Source organism: Solanum dulcamara, chromosome 8 (assembly GCF_947179165.1).
Source record: "Solanum dulcamara chromosome 8, daSolDulc1.2, whole genome shotgun sequence".
Lineage (NCBI taxonomy): Eukaryota > Viridiplantae > Streptophyta > Magnoliopsida > Solanales > Solanaceae > Solanum > Solanum dulcamara.
The window spans coordinates 20,212,818-20,233,037 of NC_077244.1; the positions used below are offsets into that span (position 1 = coordinate 20,212,818).

The 20,220-nt window shown below is 32.4% G+C and overlaps 1 protein-coding gene across 1 annotated transcript; it reads right to left on the bottom strand.

Moving 5' to 3' along the window:
* Positions 1-11,424: 11,424 nt before the first annotated feature.
* On the bottom strand, positions 11,425-13,287 carry LOC129899840 (transcription factor bHLH51-like). Its single transcript, XM_055974848.1, is given in 2 exon segments — positions 11,425-11,859; positions 13,013-13,287. Coding segments are annotated over 2 exon segments (708 nt in total). The 5' UTR covers positions 13,286-13,287.
* Between the last annotated feature and the right edge of the window lie 6,933 nt (positions 13,288-20,220).

The window sequence follows — 20,220 nt, forward strand, 5'->3', positions numbered from 1 at the left end:
TCAAGGAAGGCGCTTTCAAACTCATCCCAAACTGTAGGTCCAGAATCCTCACAACGACTCTGTTCCCACTAGTCATACCACATGTTCGCCACATCCTTGAGCTGGTAGGAAACCAACTCAACACCCTCAACCTCGTTAGTATGCATCACTATCAAGATATTCCACATCTCATCAATGAAATTTTGAGGATCCTCTTCAACCTTAGGCCTGTGAAGACTGGCGGGTTCATCCTCAGAAAATCTCTAATCCCTGTGGTAGCAAACGGCTCTTAAGAGCTAGAGCTAGGAGTTGGTGAACTATGGTTACCCATCTGGAAATCTACCAGTTGAGTAAGCATGGCAATAACTCCTCTGAATTCCATCTCTAATGTAGGAATGGTCTGAACAGTAGGTATTTGGGCTACCTCAATAGACCTTGCAGGTCGGCCCCTAGTTCTCAATAGAGGGATCTTTGACTGTGGAACCTCAGTGCTAGCAGCTACCTCTGAGTGGTTGTATGTTTAGGAGGCATGGTCCACAACGTGTAAAGGCATGGATTAGAAAGGAAGTTTTATAGAGTTAAACTCTATCGCACGAACTCAAATTATGAAAGAAGTAAAATAATTCCTAATGTACAATAGCCTCCTGATTATAAGTGTGGTGCAAGACACACACATAAGCAAGACCCTACTAGACACGGCTTCATAGACACCCTAGGACTATTGAAAACTATGCTTTGATACCAAGTTTGTCATGCCCTAAGAGGATACCCTAGTTATGGCCGACACCCAGAAACCATCTCTAGCCTTTGAGAGAACTACTTGGTCTCATTACTCATTTGTTCATCAGTGGAAGACTTAAGTGAAAATAAGAATACTTATGTGGGCTCACCATCATCAATATCAAATGAAAGAAATAATCCTTAGAAAAAGTAGTTTCAAAGGAGAACTACTCCAATAAGATAATGAAACTCTATCTATGAAGACTCTAACACTATCAGACGGTGCCAATGACATGTCAATGGCTACCTCAAAAGAAATATAATACTCAACAATAATAAAAGGATAAAGATTTCCTCTTATTACAAGAAGGAATCACTAAATAGTTAAAAAGTAATAATCTTCAATGATGCGCCTATTGAAGATCTCTAACACCTATATCTACATCATAAAATGATACAGGTCGAATGACATCAGTACATGGAATGTACGAGTATGTAAAATAGCAGGAAAGTAAGGACAGATATCAAGAAACTTCTCTCAAGAAGAATCAGCTCAGAACTCAACATCATCTCAACATCAATATGTAATGCAAGTTTAAAAATAATAATAAGCAACACTTACTCAGTTGGGAGTTTCTCTAACTGAAAACCATCACTTATGAGCTAGTGATGATACAATGAAGCAATGTCATTGCCACATCCATCCAATACCTTGCCAGGATAAAGGATATCACCATCTTGGATCCAATCATCAAAGTCCTCTTTTTGGGACGTAAGAGGTATAGCCTCCATCCTACGCTGACTATGTAGTTCTGGGTTTGAGTCAATTAAATTCTTACCCAACTCGGTGCTCAATACTAGTCCCAAAATATATGCTCATATTAACCTCATCATCTAGTCTCATTGGACTTTTATTTAAAACATCAAACTCATCTCAGTGCATCATCATCATCATCATTACCTCTTCATCAAATCATTATACTTCAAAATATCTTACTCAAAACATCATTTAACCCAAAGAATCAAATTCAGTTAAACTCAATATTTTTTCTCTTTCTAAACTCAATAAAATACATATATAGTATTAATTCAAACCACTCTTTTTGTCAATGCATATTAAAAGCTAACATTTTTACTCAAAACATGCATAAAAATAATCATGGATATCAAATCAATTAGGGTTCATGGAGAAATAGCCACGAATAATAATCCCAATAATATGAGTGATAAAAATAATAATAATCTCAATGCATAAATATATCTAACTCAATAGAAGAAGAATTAAGTCATTTAGAATTCAAGAATTAGGGTAAAACTCAACTATTACTCAATTACGATGAATTTAAATGTTGGGCGCATGGACGAACTCAATCCAATGCTATGAATAGCCTTACATACCTGGAATCTAAAACTTTAGTCCAAATTAAAGAACTCAATGAACACTCTTAAAATCCTAGCTTTTTCTCCTCGTAGGAGCATTTTGTGTACTATTCGGACTATAGGAATCACCAGATTAGTATTTCTACACTACTAAAAACTAAAATTACATTTGAAAATGAGTAAAGAAGTATATGGAGAGAAGAGTTGCTTAAGAAAATTTGATGAATAAAATGAGGAAATAAGGTGGGTATTTATAGGTGTAGAAGAGGGACCTAACAATAAATAAAAATAATTCCAAAGCATGATCTTAAAAATTTAATGGAGGATTGTGATGTCATGGGTGATATCAAATAGAGGACTATTGATGAAATGGGTGATGTCAAATGGATCTAGATCTTTCCATGGTTGGTGAGATGAACCTTCTTTTAGCGGAATACCCTTTTTTGGAGTTGCATTTGAATGAGATAAGTTCCTTCTTAGGATTTGGTGTCTTATATAAATTGTATCATTGGAAGTCTACTTTCATGTCGTTTAAGAATCAACTGATTTAGAGTATCCTACAGTGAGATATGATTTTTCTTCTACAACTACTTTATTTCATCATAGCACCATGTCTTGTAAAAATATTATATTTGACCTACTTAACCTCTGAATCATAAGACATGGTTTTACAAAAGTTGTACGTAATGATGTCGAGGGTATTCTGAAATTTGAATTACCTAATTTGGACCATCCTATGAAAAGTTATGCCCATAATACAAAAACAGTATCATTTTTATTGAGAATTAAAACTCCACATACAATGTTTTTGGGAGTGTTACACATGTCTTAGCCCCTGCTAAGTCTTTTAGTAGAGGTATGTTTGGACATAAATGTATGATGATTTAAGTTTGATGTTGACTCTTATTCTATGTTGTTTCCCTTAGTCTCATTATCCCTTTTGTTTCCACTTTTTATTGAATGTCATTACTTATGAAAAGCTAAATGAAATGCTAAGAGACTTGGGTGAGGTACCTCTGGGTTTCTGATTCACCGTGTCACATCTAGGCCCTAGCTTGGGCCGTGACAATAAATTACACATCTAATTAATATTATTTTTATGAATTATATATGGGTTGATATAAGTAGTATGATCATGCATGTTTTCATTCCAATTTCATGATTTCCAAGTAAATTGTTTATGTATTCAAGTTTCTACCCTAATTTCAAGTATAAACTATGATTACAGATTTCAATTATAATCAAAAAATGAATTTCTTGCAAGTTATGAAAGACGTGACTTAGGATACTTAATTGGTGACCTAGGAATCTAATGACATATATTATGCAAGTATGATTTGTGATGTTGAAGGCTTTTACTCACATTACAATTATGATATGAAATGACCTACTCTACGAGTTTTAAACCTATGAACAAGTCTATGATCTACATTAAGTATGATTACTATGTTATGTATTCCGTGGAATTTGACTTAGCACCAAATGAGGCTTGAGATGAGGGCTCAACCTACGGGGTTCTTATATAAAGTCTATTTCCTCATAACTATATGCCACCGAAGGATTTTCCCTTTACGGCCTAGCTAGTGGATCCACATATAGCACATGTTCATGACTCACCTAGCGGAGTTGAGTCTACCTTGGCAAGTAGAATTCCCTTTATTTTGTTGTATGGAGAGACATCGGGATTCCATGTTATAGATCGCATGGTCTTATTGGCAGTTATGGTTCTATTCTATATATGTATATTTTCTTTAACTCTTCATGATCTCATCTATGTCTCTTAAATGCTTTGATCAAACTATGATTTTCTCATGATTCTGCTTGTCATCTTTATATTATGCAAATTATTTGATCATTGTATCTTATGTATTATACTATATGGCATGTCCGCATACTTAGTACATTCAAATATACTAACACATACTTTATTGCCTAATATTTACCATAATATAGGGGTCGAAGATCACATCCATTCTCCACGTGGCTAGTTGAGTTCATATACGTCGAAGATTGGTGAGTCCTCATCTATTTTAGGGGGAGTTATGAGTTTACTTCTTTCAAAAGACGTTTGTTATCTTACATTGAGGATGAGTTAGGGACATGTCATAGCCCCCGCCCATATTGATTAGTAAAGGCTTGCTGGACACACTATGTAGAGTCTATGTTGTCGTATTCCTTACTTTTTATGATACATGTGTTGAGACTTTATTAGGTTGTTTCCACTTATTTATACCTTATGCATGCTTATGATACATTAGAGGCTTGGTTGGATCCCCTTCGGGGTTTCAGTCGTCGTGTCGCGTCTAGGGCCTAGTCCGGATCGTGATAGGAGGGCGTGTTATAACACCTTCAACTTTTGTCTCCACTTTTTTTGAGGCTTTTGCAACTGGAGATTTCAAACTTGCACCAGGATCCTTCCCTAAATACTCCTCACGCAATTTCTTCATCATTAAAGGATCGTTGTGGTGTTTGAATCTATTTTTATCATAACCACCACAACTAGACGAATCATCAGGAGTAACAAGTTTTTCTTGTTGGAAAATTAATTCGGTAAGACCAATACAAAATAATGGATGAGAATACACATGTATCAGAAGTTAAAGATGGAGAGCACAAACTTAAAATAGTTTGATCAAAATCTGGAGAAGAAAATGTAAAAACGGAGAAGAAGAAATTCTCCTACCATTTTTAGAAATTTAAATTGATGAAGAATACTAGAAAGGCACAGTTGTAATTCAAAAAATCAACTGATGATACTTAGGCTTGAATTTAAGCGTGAATTTAGGATATTAACAGTGAAGTGGGAATAGGGAGTGTAATGTATCCAGGCATTAGAGAGAGAAAGAATAAAAGAGAGAATTTTTGAATTTTTTTCAAATTACAGGGAATATTTAGAGAATATAGTAAAATAAGTTGTGTAATTAGGTAATTGTTTCTTATATTAATAGGCTGAGCAGTTTGGGCTGTATATTTTTTCTTTATTTAATAAATCTTACCCAATAGGTTCTTCACCAAAAATAAAAAAGTTCTCCTTTTTGAGTTATAAATTTGTTTGCTTTACTAGTTTCAGTTTCAGTTTTATATATTCTCTCAAGATTGGTTTGCTATTTTGTTTGTCTTAATTTTGTAATTCTTTTGTGATATTACTCCTATTGGTGTTAATTTGATGCTTAAAGTTGACTTGGACGATACCACTTTTCTGATAAACAAATAATGGTGTTGGGTAAAGTTAATGTCAATAGTTGTATCATGGTACGGTAACAGTTTATATTGATAAGCTTATCTTTCCAGGCACATGCCATGTACCTTAATGTTATATTCCCAGGTAATGAATACAAATTTCTCAACTTCTCTACCTTGTGTAACATGTCTCAATCTTATGACCAATTTATAACAATCGAGATTGCACCTCAACTTACCTTCAACACGATGCATAGCATTTTGTTGTTATGTAAGTAAAATGTAGATAACTATCTTGTAAAAACGTGGATCCTTGGTAAATGTAATAAGTTATCTTTCGAATCTTATATATTTAAGTTTCCCAACTTACCATACACACTTCCAATCTACCTTATAATTGGTATCAAGTTTTGATATTTTACTCCAAACATAATTGACGTTGGGCCTATATTGGCATGGGCCATTCCGTCTAGTCCTCAAAGACTGATTTCTAAATGGAAAATACATTGAACTAAATAGAAGCCGTCAAATATTTGCATTCTTTATTATAATTTATTTAATATCATTTTAGCATATTTAGATATAAATATCTAAAGCAAAAGTGAATCTCATACATGCATTAATAAGATTGACACATATAATAGATAACAATGAAAATGGCCCCCTCTTTAGTGAGATTATATGAGCAAATGCCTGAATCAAAATATGTTATTGCTATGATCATTAAGCAAAATTGGACATAAATTCACCGGAGGGGATCTCATCCCCTTAACAAGAAAGGTGTTGTGAAATAGTATTTTTGATTTGATTATATGTTGAAAAAATATATTGTTATAACTGATTTTAATTAACTTATTTAAGGGTATAATTTTTTTTTCCGTTTCAAGAGATTAAGGAGGTTTAGGCTTCATTTGTTTGCACTTAATGGAGATCTGAATCTTAATCATTCAGATTCATCTCATTAAGTGCGTTTGTTTTTTAGATCTGAATCTGAAACATCCAGATTAAACCTATTAAGTCCATTTATTTTATTTTAAAAACAAAAAAAAACCTCTTAATGGATCTGAAAAGATCTGAATGAATCAGATCTATAAGGGTCTTAATAACATTCATACTTATTAAATATGCTATAAAAAATAAAAAGACAGCGCCTCGCCTCTTTCACTCTCTCTTTGTACGACTTTGCTCTCACTGCTACAAAAAAATTTCTTCTCTTTTCTCAATCAACACCAATTTTTCCTACTTATTAAATACGCTATAAAAATAAGAAGACAGCGCCTCGCCTTTTTCACTCTCTCTTTGTACGACTTTGCTCTCACTGCTACAAAAAATTTTCTTCTCTTTTCTCAATCAACACCAATTGTTTCCTCTTGAACTGATAAGTTTTCATAATCTGTACAAGTATTTTTTTTAATATTAACAATTTTTATGGGGTGTATTGACGTTTGTCAAGAACTCTTGTTGCAATAATATTTTTGGTGTATTGATGTTTGTCAAGAATCCTTAAGGCAAATAAAAACAAGGGAAAGCTTTCTCTCAGACAAATTGGTGGTGGAACAATAACTATATATACATATTTGAGGTTTCTTATTAAAATTTGATCTTAGGCCATTAATTTTATTGAGACTCCTTGATCATCAAATTCACTTGTGAGATTACACTAGATATATTATCATTGTTGAATTATGTACATACTTAAGGTGTTTTATTAAAATTTTGTTTTAGACCACTAATTTTATTGAGACTTTATATGATCAACCTCTTTGTGAGATTAAACTAAATATATTGTCATTGTTGAACTATGTATATATATTTGAGGTTTTTTATTAAAATTTGGTATTAGGCCACTGATTTAATTCAGACTCTTTGATCTTCAAACTCTCAAACTCGTTGGTTTGATCAAACTCACTTGTAAGATTACACTAAATATAGCATTATTATTGTTGTTGTATTTTAATATCTTAATACATGTGAATTAGAGAGTGGTAAAATGAAGAAATATCGTAACATACTACAACTAGATTATTTTTTGCTTCTATATTCTAAATATATATATATATATTTCTTCGTTTTTGATCTTTTTAATCATCTCGATTGTCTTTGTTTAGTTATTTTTTATTGCATCTATTCATATGTTATATTTATTATATTTTATATTTCAACTATGAAACAATCTAATGAAAATTCAAGAGTGATTTGAAAGAATTTGGAGATAAATAAGACTTTTTTAGAAACTTGTATTCAAGAAATATCTTTAAATGGGAGGCTTGAAAGCAGTTTGAAGTCAGGCTCATGGAAAAAGTTAAAATAACTCTGAAAACCTCTCATGGGTTTATTGTTACCCAAAGATAGATGAAGAATCGTTATGATTATCTAAAAGAAAAATATCTAAGCTTAAAACTTTATTACTAAGCTAACATATAAGGGTTAATTATGATATATAACTACTGTTTAAAATAATTACACAGAAGAGTTATAATTTTTATTTTTGGCTATTAAGACTAATCCCACGTTTGATTTGTATCCAAAATCAATGTCAGTTATTTCTTTCAACTTTTTATACAAATCAAATTAATTTCTCTCTCCCCTCAAACCCCCTAATTTAGCCCATAAATTCCTTCGTCTCTCCGTAAATCTCTCAACCACATCAAATTCAAAATTTTATTTTTTTGTGTTTCCCTCCTAACCTTACAGATTCCTTTCTAGGTAAATATCAAATAATTTTTATTTTTGGTTTGTATATATTTTTTTGATTTCTTTCCATTCCCTCATATTTTACCACTTATAATTTTCAATATCTCAATAAAATCAGTGTTTTTCATTCAAATTCATGGATGAACAATCTCCTTCTGTGAGGATTACTAGAGGTATATATTTGCATGTACCAAATTTCATTCAGCATCTATCATATTCTTTGGGTCTTACTCAAGATTTTGGAGTAATTGCAGGATCTATTGCTAAAGCTAAAGACATGGCTGAAAATAGTACAGAGCAAGAGATTAGGTCTAAGTTTCGCATTGCCCCCAACATTAACAAAGAAATCATTCAGAAATCGAAATTAAAAGTTTCGAAAAAAAAAGAGAAGAGAAGAAAAAAAGTTCGGAATCTGAGTTGTTGGTTTCCAACAAAAAAGAAAATCAAAAGAATCATCTTTCAGTAAAAATGACTCCCAATCACATGGTGAAGATGATGATGATGCTGCAAGCGAGGATCATGGAGGTGAAGATAATGAGGTATTTCTATTTTTTTTTTTATTTGTTATTTGTATATGTATAATAATTTCAACTATTCTTTGTATATATTTTTTTATTTGGGTTGTATTATACATTATTTGTATATTTTTTTAATAATTGTGGGAATATGCACATGTACCAAATAATATTTAAACAAAATGATAATTTCAGTTATACTAATCAAACAGTTGTATAATTATACATCTAAATACTTTAGTTTGTTTGTAAATGAATACTTAATGGATTTTCTTTATCACCTTTTTGTATATATTCTATGTTTCTCTATTATTTGGACAATATTTATGAAAAAATAGTAATTATAGTTATACGGTTCAAACAATTGTATAATTATACATCTAAATAGTTTAGTTTGTTTGTATACGAGTTTTTTATTTGGTTCTCTTTGCATTATGACTTTTTTGTATATATTCTATATAAATTACAATCATATAAGTTGAATCATTTGTGTAAGACTATCTATTATTTTATATATATAATATAATTACAAATATTATTCTGCATAACTTATATTAATATTTTATATCCACATTTACCTTAAATGTTGTTTGATTATTTTAGATAGTCCAATTCATGATCAAAGAAGGTCCAAAGGAGGCACCACATATGCAATGTTATACAAATGTTGATGTATTGGATAATATGACCAAATATTTGTCAGAAGATCAGTTCAAACGCATTTGCGAAATAGAATGCTTTGCTCCTCTGACTGCAATGCATCGTTGCACTGTCCAAGCACAAAAATTTAGGTATTTCATGCAACTTGAGTTGAAGGACAGTTCAAAAGATGAGTATTTGATTCATGTAAATGACACCACATCACGCTTCACCTGTAGAGAGTTTTCACTCATAAACGGGTTGAAGTGTAATGAAGACTTGTCAGAATTTGAATATAAAATTCTTCATATATTGAGTGCTTCTTAAACACAACCCACTCCATAGTGTAATCCACATAGCATATTTCATGATTCCACTTTCCTGAATCCATCATCGAAATTGCTATCACAAACGTCGTTGTTTAAATTCAAAACAAAAGTTACAAAAGATATTATAATTATACAAATTATTAATTATACAAATCATTAAGTAACTTATTCAATTACTCATAATTCAAGTTGAAAAATTTATTCACCTAATTGAATTTTCAATATAGAATATACAGTCGAATAAATAAAAAATCTTGTATACAAAAAATAAAAAAAAGATTATCTTATACATATACATCTAACCAGTGTATAAATCAAGATTTTAATCAACAAAATCGTGAAATACAAACGGTAAAACAAACATAAATTAAGAATTACCACAACGAAGAAATTGAAGAATTCCTTTTGTTATTTTCTGGAGAAATCTCTGTAGCAGAAAGAAGAGTATGTGTTTCTTGTAAAAGAAGTCAATTTTGTTAAAAAATTCTAATCAATCTTAATAACCATCAATTAAGGGATCCTTTCCTTTTTAAAACCGAAAAACCAGTTATCAAATTTAAATGCATCTAGCATCCAATTTGTATAATGCATTAATTAAGGAAAAACGCAATATACAAAAAAAAAATGAACTAACTATTAAAAATATAGTTATAGCTGGTAAGTAGGCAATCTCTAGCTAAGAAAGACCTATTAAATTTCACATTTAAGCTATTTATGATAATTTCCCTAACTAAAAAGACTGACAACATTTATGATCCATCAATCAATACTATTCTGAAGTCTAATAGTGAGTGGGATGAGTACATAAAAGTTAGTATTAATTTATAAACTTTTTCTTCAGTTTGCTATAAAAAAGTTTTATGTTCCTATTTAAAGTATGATCTCTTATATTTGAATATAGGCTCATCCAAAAGCAAAAATATTGAATACTTCACCTCTACCCTTTCCAGATTTGTGTACAAAACTTGTTGAAGGTTCTGCTGCAACAGGAGTTCATGGTTGGAGTCCAAGTTGTACCTATCTCCGTGCTAAAGTCTCTTCTGTATCTACTACTATAAATATAGATAAACCTGATGAAGTTGAACAACTAGTTGGTGACAAAAATAATGAAACTCCTAATAATTCTCCATCCCAATATTCAGTTTCAGCTGAAAAGAAAATTTTGGGAAGAAAAGAAAAATCTCTTCATCTCAATTAAAAATTGATGAGAACATGAGTAATATTTTGGAGTTATTGATTAAAAAAAATAGTGCACCTACTTTGAAGAATGTATGAAAAACTTAGATGGACTTGGATGGAAAGAGCCATTATACAGTACAATTGTTAGTATATTTTGTGAAAGTGAAAGCTACAAAAAAGCATGGATGACGCTAAAGGTTTAGAAGTTAGAGAATTGGATTAAGGTTATTGGGAAAAATATAGGAATTCATTAGTTTTTCTAATTAGCTAGAATATATCATACTTTGAACTTTTTGATATTATATTATGCCTATATTATATCAATAATTTAATTTTTTAATAAAAAACATTTAAAATACTATATTTTATCGAAAGGTAATATTTTTTTGTTACAATGAAATTTTTATAACATTTTATCAATATAATATTTAATTTCATATGCACATTTAGATATTGAAAATAAACAATCTTAATTATTCAGTGTTCAGATTTATAAATCACATCTTAATATTCAGATGTGTATTTAGATATATACATCTAGATCTTAATGTGCATCTCAATATTCAGGCGCTTATTCAAATTCACACGTCCGAATCTTAATGGAAATCTAGTTCATATCATGCCAAATCAGTTTATAGCAATCAATTTATTTTTAATGGGTCCAAATTCAATTTAATTGGCCCATTAAGAATAACAAGGTAGCAGGCAAGAAGTGTTGGAAAAACTCTTTTTGGTTTGTTTCTTTTTATTTTGGCTCACAATTTTAATATTGTTGATATCTAACTTATTTGGAGAATGATGGAATTTATCTAGATTTCCAACAAGAAGAACCTCTGCCTCTTGCTTTTGATTCGAAAATTGGAAGTAGAAATCCTAGCAAGCAGCAGTCTAAGAGAGTTTTTGAGAGAATGAGTGCAAACACCATTAATGGATTGAAGGGCGAAAGTGCACTTAATTCTGCCGCTCAAACTAGTTATATTAGACTCCACAATTGTTAGTTTCATGTTCTTGAGACCCCTGTTTAGTTCTGAGAACAATTTAGGTCGATCATCACAGCAAAAAGAAACCTTGACAAGTATAGGAGTGCTATCCTTATTCGTGGTTGTAGAACTTTCATCTTCTTCCTCAATTATTACTTCATCAATGTCATTTGGAGTGTTCAATACACTGCTCATTTCTTTTGCTCTTCCTTTCATATCTTTAACATGCTCAACAACACTTCTTAATAGACCTGCCTTATCCATCTGCAAGTAAAACCATTTGGTTATCATGGAAAAAACATTCGGTATATCACGTTGTTTAGGATAACTCGGCTGGTGAGCCAAAAATTATTTCTGAAAAAAAAAAGTTATTTACAAATAGGAGAATGTTTTGATTGAACTTTGAATACCAAAGATTAATAGTAATATCTAGGTATTAGTTATAACAGCGACGAAATCAAAAATTTATACAAAGAATTCAAGTAAATACTTGAAAGTCATATGGATTTGAACTTAGTGACCTAAAGAAACAATGAACCCCCTTACCAATAACATACTCATGAACTGTTAAATTTGTAAAGAATTTTTTGTGTAGAAAATATAATAATTTTTTATTTTATTTATTGTGGAGATTGTTGTAATAATTGAAAAATAAAATAATTTTTAGATAATTGTAGTATCTATTCTTAAATGGCTACTTATTTATTTGTCTTATTTTTATTCTGATTACTAACATAAACCCACATTATTTTCCAATAGTTCCCCTTTTGTTTAATCCCTTCCTATGAGCTCCCATCATTTTTATTTTTTTGTTGACTCGAATTCATAATTTTAGGGTTGGAAGTTAGGGTGCTTACCATTCTCATCAATTCTTTTATTATTGAATTTTTTAAAAGTGTTTCAAAGGTTAAACATTATGTATTATGCAAAATCTATTGTTGTATGTTTTCAAATACGTCAAATTTGATTTTTGATGTATTCTTCAAATTTCAAATATTGTAACAAGTTATCACTATATTGAAGCAACACCATACTATTTTGATATCATTATATCAAATTTGGCACAATACTAGTTCGATATCACTATATCAATTTATTAAATTCTTGAGCCAAATTTTATTGTTCTAATTTTATATTATATTATTCCAATGAAAATTTGCATTTCCTTACTTCATAAGGTCTATGTACATTTTATCATACCACAGACCTCACTTGTAGAATTACATAGTGTATATTATTGTCATTCAATTTATATATGTCACCTAGAGAAATGTTTTTAGAACTTTTTAATAAATTTTGGCTTTAGAACTCCAATTTTATTGAGACGACCTTGAATTCAACGGCTTATATATAACTAAAAATAAAAACCAAAAGCTAATGACTTTCCGAGCCAAATAAATGCTTACGAATTAATTACCTTTTCAGAGCTGGGAATGAGTTTTCTAAGAGTAGAAAGCTGAGCATTAATTCTGCCCCTGCAGCTTTTCTCAGTTCACTATGGCTCCGAGAAGCACCCTTCAAACTGTTGAGACCATGTCGGGAAATAAGGAGAGTTGTGATCACAAGAATTAGTAGGAAGAAATGGAAGTAGAAAAAGTGAATCTTGGCAATTAACTCCTTGGAAATTATGACCCCATGAAAGAGTGTGAGTCTCAGGCCAGTAATCAGAGCAAGAGGAATCATCCATCATCTCCTAATGATCATCTTGGCTTATCTTATGTTGTGATTTAAAGAACCATAAAAGAAGGTTGGGTCTCACTGTTTATGCCACTAGTAGGCTAAGCTAACTTTCAAGTACTGATGGTGATGTGTGTGATATCCATATTGGCCTTGTCACATATCACCATGTCATTTCAAGGTGTCAAAAAAGTTTTGTTGTCTGACCTCCTTTCACCAACAGACACATAGATGGACAGAGTACCTTAAATTTCAAGGCAGCATTTACACTTTCATGGCAGTACATAGAATTTTAGGTTTGCCCTATATATAATTTGGCCCTTGTTATGGCATATAAAGTCAATCACTGAATCAGGCTTCAGATTTGCTAGTAGTTTAAAAAAGTATAAAATATACTCCACAAAGTCATTATTCAACTGAAAAATTAAAATGATGATGAGGGGAATTAAATGGAAAAAACTAAAATCTAGTCAAGCTTGTCCTCATAAGTTATCCCCCTTTCTGACGATATATATAAGAAAAGAGTTACTCTTGGGGAATGACACTATCTATGCAATACATAGTAATATTATGATATATCTACTTATATTAAAAATGAATTATGCATATAATATAAATATATTAAGCATTTTAAAATATATTATATTAAAATTGACACAGATTTGCTAGTAGTTTAAAAAAGTATAAAATATACTCCACAAAGTCATTATTCAACTGAAAAATTAAAATGATGATGAGGGGAATTAAATGGAAAAAACTAAAATCTAGTCAAGCTTGTCCTCATAAGTTATCCCCCTTTCTGACGATATATATAAGAAAAGAGTTACTCTTTATAGTGGGGATTGGGGAATGACACTATCCATGCAATACATAGTAATATTATGATATATCTATCTATATTAAAAGTGAATTATGCATGCAATATAAATACATTAAGTGTTTTAAAATATATTATACTTGTTTGGTAAGAAATTGACACAATGTATTATAAGTATATTAAAATGTGTGATAAATATATTATCCATGAATAAAAAACTTGTATTATATGAGTTTTATAAATTATTTTCGCTAATATGTATTAAAATTATATTAAAACTATATTATAAAAGTCGGTTGATTAGGGTAAAATTGTATCCCTTAGGAACCGTACATGCGCTGTCCAATGACAAAAATTATTATTGCTATAAATGATAAATATTTTCTTAATATAGTATATTTACAAAAGTTTTCCTTATTTTGACGTGTAGAGTTCGCTCACTTTATGTTAACTAGTTTAGTTTACGTGCTTTGCACGTGTACCGTGTTAATATATATATATTATTTTTCTAATTAAAAAATCCTTTGAAATATTTTAATTTTGTGTGAACCCTCCATTTTTAATCATATTTAAAGCTCTGTGTTGAAATCTTTATCTCCTTGCACATCTCTGTTTCTGTCCTTTTTCTATTGTTGTATTTTGGGTCTGTAAATAACGAGTAGTGATAGGCTACATATCTATTGTTTCATTAGAGAAATATTTTGTAGGTATTTCTCTTTTCTCTTGTTTTCTTCCCTTCTTTGCAGGGTTTTCTTGTTGGTGCCTTGAAGGTGTTTGACGAAATTCCTCAATAAAATACTGCTTCATTAAATGCAAGCATTTTTGGGTTCTTGGCCGAAGGATTTGTTCAACCCAAGATCTGCTACCCACACAACCCAAAGGTCGTTGTGAACGTTCACCTTGGAAATCAGGTTCATTTCAACTGGAGTTGGTACCTCCGGTTCCCATATCTCCCCCTATTTATTCCTTACTCATACAATTGTAGTTACAATTTGCTAACTTTAAACCTTTGAATAATTTATTAGTTCATACACATTTTTGTGGCTTTGGATAGTGATGGTAGACTAGGGTCATGTTCTCGCTCAGGAACGGGGACGGGGAAGGGGATGGGGACAGGGACGGAGATGAGGGTTAGGAGGGGTAAGTGTGTTAAAGGAGCGTCTAGAATGAGAGTAGATTCTTGGAACATTGGGACGTTGACGGAAAAATCCATAGAGCTAGTTAAGATTCTAAAGAAGAGAAAGATTAATATAGCTTGTGTACAAGAGACCAAATGGGTAGGTTCTAAAGCTAAGGAGGTAGACGGGTATAAGCTTTGGTTCTCTGGTAGATCGAATAATAGGAATGGAGTAGGCATTTTAGTAGACAGTAACTTAAGAGATCAGGTGGTGGAGGTTAGAAGAGTCAATGATAGGATGATGTCGATTAAGGTGGTCGTTGAAGGGACCACGTTGAACATTATTAGTTCTTATAAGCCGCAAGCAGGATTAAACGAGGAGGATAAGAGGTGCTTTTGGAAGGATTTAGACGAGTTAGTGGGAGGCATATCGTCTACTGAGAAGCTTTTCATGGGAGGGGATTTCAATGGGCACATCGGGTCTATTTCGGGAGGATATGATGATGTGCATGGAGGCTTCAGATTCGGGGTCAGAAATGGAGGAGGAGTCTCACTGTTAGATTTTGCAAGAGCTTTTGGGTTGACGATAGCCAATTCGAGTTTCCCAAAAAAGGAAGACCACTTGGTAACCTTCCAGAGTGCGGTGTCTAAGACTCAGATAGATTTTTTACTCCTTAGGAAGGATGATAAAGGTCTGTACAAAGACTGTAAGGTCATTCCAATCGATAATCTTATGACCCGACATAAGCTTTTGGTGATGGATTTAGGGATCAAGATGTCAAGGAAGAAGAGGGTCGGGGATGACCGACCTAGGATCAGATGGGGGAGTTTGATCACGACTAGCGCCATGGAGATGGGAGAGAAATTGAAGGATATGGGGGCCTATAATAGTAGTGGGGATGCGAACACTATGTTCGATAGGACGTCTAGTTATATTAGGGTTGTATCAAGAGAAGTATTGGGAGTCTCGACAGGTAGCCATGGACGGCACCGAGGGGACTGGTGGTGGAATGGAGAAGTGCAAGGATAGGTGGAAGCAAAGAAGATAGCATATGCGAAGCTGATAGAAAACAAGGATAAGGTGGAGAAGTGGATGAATAGGGAAATTTATAAGATAGCGAGGAAGGAGGCGAAGTTGGCGGTTTCGACGGCAAAAATGACAGCTTTTGAATGTCTTTATGCTGAACTAGAAGAGAAAGATGAGGATAGGAAATTGTTCAAGCTAGAAAGGATGCGGGAGCGAAGGGTACACAATGTGGATCAAGTGAAGTGCATTAAGGACGAGCATGGAAAAGTATTGGTAGAAGAGACCCTCATTAAACAGAGATGACAGTCGTACTTCCATAAACTTTTGAATAAAGAAGAAGACAGAGAGATTGTGTTGGGAGATTTGGAAGATACAGGGAGGATTCATGATGGTGAGTGTTACAGGAGTATTTCGGTCGAAGAGGTTAAGAGTGTTGTGCATAGGATGCGCTGGGAAAGAGCGACCGGACCTGACGAGATTCCTAGTGAGTTTTGGAAGAGCACGAGCCCGGTAGGTTTGGAGTGGCTGACTAGGTTATTTAATGTCATCTTTAGGACAGCAACGATTCTCTAAGAATGGAGGCCGAGCATATTGAGCCCTCTATATAAAAACAAGGGGGATATCCAGAGTTGCAACAACTATAGAGGTATCAAGCTTCTAAGCCATACTATGAAAGTGTGGGAAAGAGTGGTAGAGATGAGGGTTAGGAGAGGCGTGTCTATTTTAGAGAACCAGTTTGGATTTATGCTGGGACACTCAACTACTGAAGCCATCCATCTTATGAGGAGACTAGTGGAGCAGTATAGGGAGAGAAAGAGGGACTTGCATATGGTATTCATCGATCTAGAAAAGGCATATGATAAAGTTCCACGAGAAATACTATAGAGATGTTTGGAGGCTAAAGGTGTACCAGTGGCGTACATTAGAGTGATCAAGTATATGTATGAGGGTGCCAAAACTAGGGTAAGGACAGTAGGAGGGAACTCAGAGCACTTCCCAGTTGTGATAGGGTTACATCAAGGATCAACCCTTAGCCCATTTTTATTTGCCTTGGAGATGGATGGATTGACGCGATAAATTTAAGATGAGGTTCCATGGTGTATACTTTTTGCGGATAATATAGTCCTGATCGATGAGACTCGTAGCGGAGTTAACGCTAAGCTGGAGGATTGGAGACACACCTTGGAGTCTAAAGGGTTTAAGATGAGTAGGACCAAGATAGAGTACTTAGAGTGCAAGTTCAGTGAGACACCTCAAGAGGTTGACGCGGAAGTTAGGCTTGGTGACCAGGCTATCCAAAAGAAAGGTAGTTTCAAGTACCTTGGGTCTATCATGCAAGACAGCGGGGAGATTGACGATGATATTCACATCATATTAGGGCAGGGTGGATGAAATAGAGGCTCGCTTCCGGGGTGCTCTGTGACAAGAAGGTGCCACCACAACTTAAGGACAAGTTCTACAAAGTGGTTGTTAGACCGACTATGTTATATGAGGCGGAGTGTTGTCCAGTTAAGGTCTCTCACGTTCAAAAAATGAAAGTAGCCGAGATGAAAATGTTGAGATAGATGTGTGGGCATACCAGGAGAGACAAGATTAGAAATGAGGCTATTCGGGACAAGGTAGGAGTGGCCTCGGTGGAAGACAAGATGTGGGAAATGCGACTTAGGTGGTTTGGGCATGTGAAGAGGAGAGACACAGATGCCCTAGTGAGGAGGTGTGAGAGGCTGGCCATGGGTGGTTTCAGAAGAGGTAGGGGTAGGCTGAAGAAATATTGGGGAGAGGTGATTAGACAAGAGATGGTGCAGTTACAGCTCACCGAGGACATGACCTTAGATAGGAGTGTGTGGAGGACCCACATTAGGATAGAAGGCTAGTACATAGTCTCGTTATCCTACCCTATTCGTAGGCACATTAGCGCACTATAATTTTCTTTGTGGAGGACTCTGATTAGGATAAAAGGCTAGGTGATTCATCTTTTGCACCATGGTAGTTGTAGTTCTGCTCATTGTTTATTGCCATTTGATTTCTGCATTGTATTGATGTTTATAGTTATGGCGCCGTTGTACATTGACTATTTTATTTATCTTATTTATTTATAGTAGTTAATGCCCCTTTCTCCCCGTACCATTCTACCATGACTTTCTCATTTTTTGTTATTCCTTGTTTTCATCTTGTTTTCGATATGCTTGTTCTTATCTGACTTTTTATCTTGTTTTCCTCTTTTAAAGCCGAGGGTCTTTCAGAAACAATCGCCCTATCTTTCAAGGTGGGGGTTAGGTCTGCGTACACTCTACCCTCTCTAAACCCCACATTGTGGGATTATACTGTGTTTGTTGTTGTTGTTGTTGTTGTATATATATAATGAGTAAATTATTATGTATGTAATCCATATCATTGAGTATACAATTTTAAAAATTATGTAAATATTACTAAGTAATATATCTGAGTTACAAAATAAATATAAAAAAGGACATAAATTGAGAACTTGCTATTTTAACTTCCCTATAACTTATCATCCTTTTTAATTAATAGGTTTTAAAGTCTAAAATTGATATCCGAAATAATGTGTAATTTTTATCATAGAAAATAGTTGAAGAATTTTATTATTTAGATGAGGTTTATATGTATAATAATTAATTAATAATTTTAAAAAAATAATAAAAGACAATTTTGTATATTGTGAAGTATAGTGTTTATAAAAGATAAATGATTAGAAGTATCAATTGAAGTTATAGGAATTCAAGTGTTAATATAAAACTTTTTCCTATTTCTTTTGTACGTTTTCTTTTTCCTTTTTGTTGCCTATTGGGACCTTTTAAACCTATTTTTTTTGAAGTTTTTTTAAATCTTTTTTGCCTATTATTTTTGAAGTATTTTGACAATTTTATTTGTATCAAGTCAATTCAATACAAATAAATAATAATTGTTACCTCTTCATCAACTAATGTCATAGTCTCTCGGATACTTTCGTTTATTCCTCTTTTATACTCTTTTATTGCTCCACTTCCGATGGCTAACACTTTTATTTACATCATATCTACTTAAGGTATTAATTGGAACAATTTGACTAATGAAATCCTTTTTAGAATCCATTACAAAATTATCTTAGCTAAGCAAATCCTTTTTAGAATCCATTGCAAGATTATCTTAAATAAATCGTTTCTGTAAATTATAATAAGAATAATATATAAATTAATAACAAATAAAATTTGATGAGATGAAAATATTAGCGTACCTCGATTTTACTTTACCTGAATAGATGAAAGTTGTGAATATAGGACTATGTTAGTTATAAGATATTATGAATACATGAGCATGTCAATATTAGACTCAACTAATGCAAATAATGACAGGATCTAACTTGAATTAAGCAACTTAAGATGGCAAAGCAATTAATATTATTGTGTCCAAATCAAGAATATGAAAAAAAAAATGGTAGAAGAATATGAAAATAAAACAGGAAAGATATAATGTAAAATAAAAAAACCCTGAAAATTGAATCAAAGTTCTAAACCAAAATTGTGGAATAAGACGCAGAACCAATCGATAAATTGAAACAACTTGTAGGAAATATTGATGAATAAATTTATGAAATTAGAAAACCTGTTATAGAAGTAGTGCAATCCTAAACTAAAAAGGATAGAAATTTATATTTCACTATATTTAATACTAAACTTCTCCGCATATAATTAGGATTCGTGTATTTTTATTATTTTTTAAAATATTTTTGTAGGATTTGTATATTTTTATTTTGTTTATATTTTTTTAGGATTACCGTAGTATTCATAGTATTAAATAATGAGTAGTGAATTGAATTTGATACATTTGGTGCTAGGTCAATCCCATGGAATATCATTTAAATATCTTAGTAACATAAGCATTCATAAATATTTAGATATCAAATCATCATTCAGAGGAATAGCTTATTAAAACCTTTTATTTAATTCAAATATGTGAGAATTGTCCTTTCACATAGAATCCATTCTT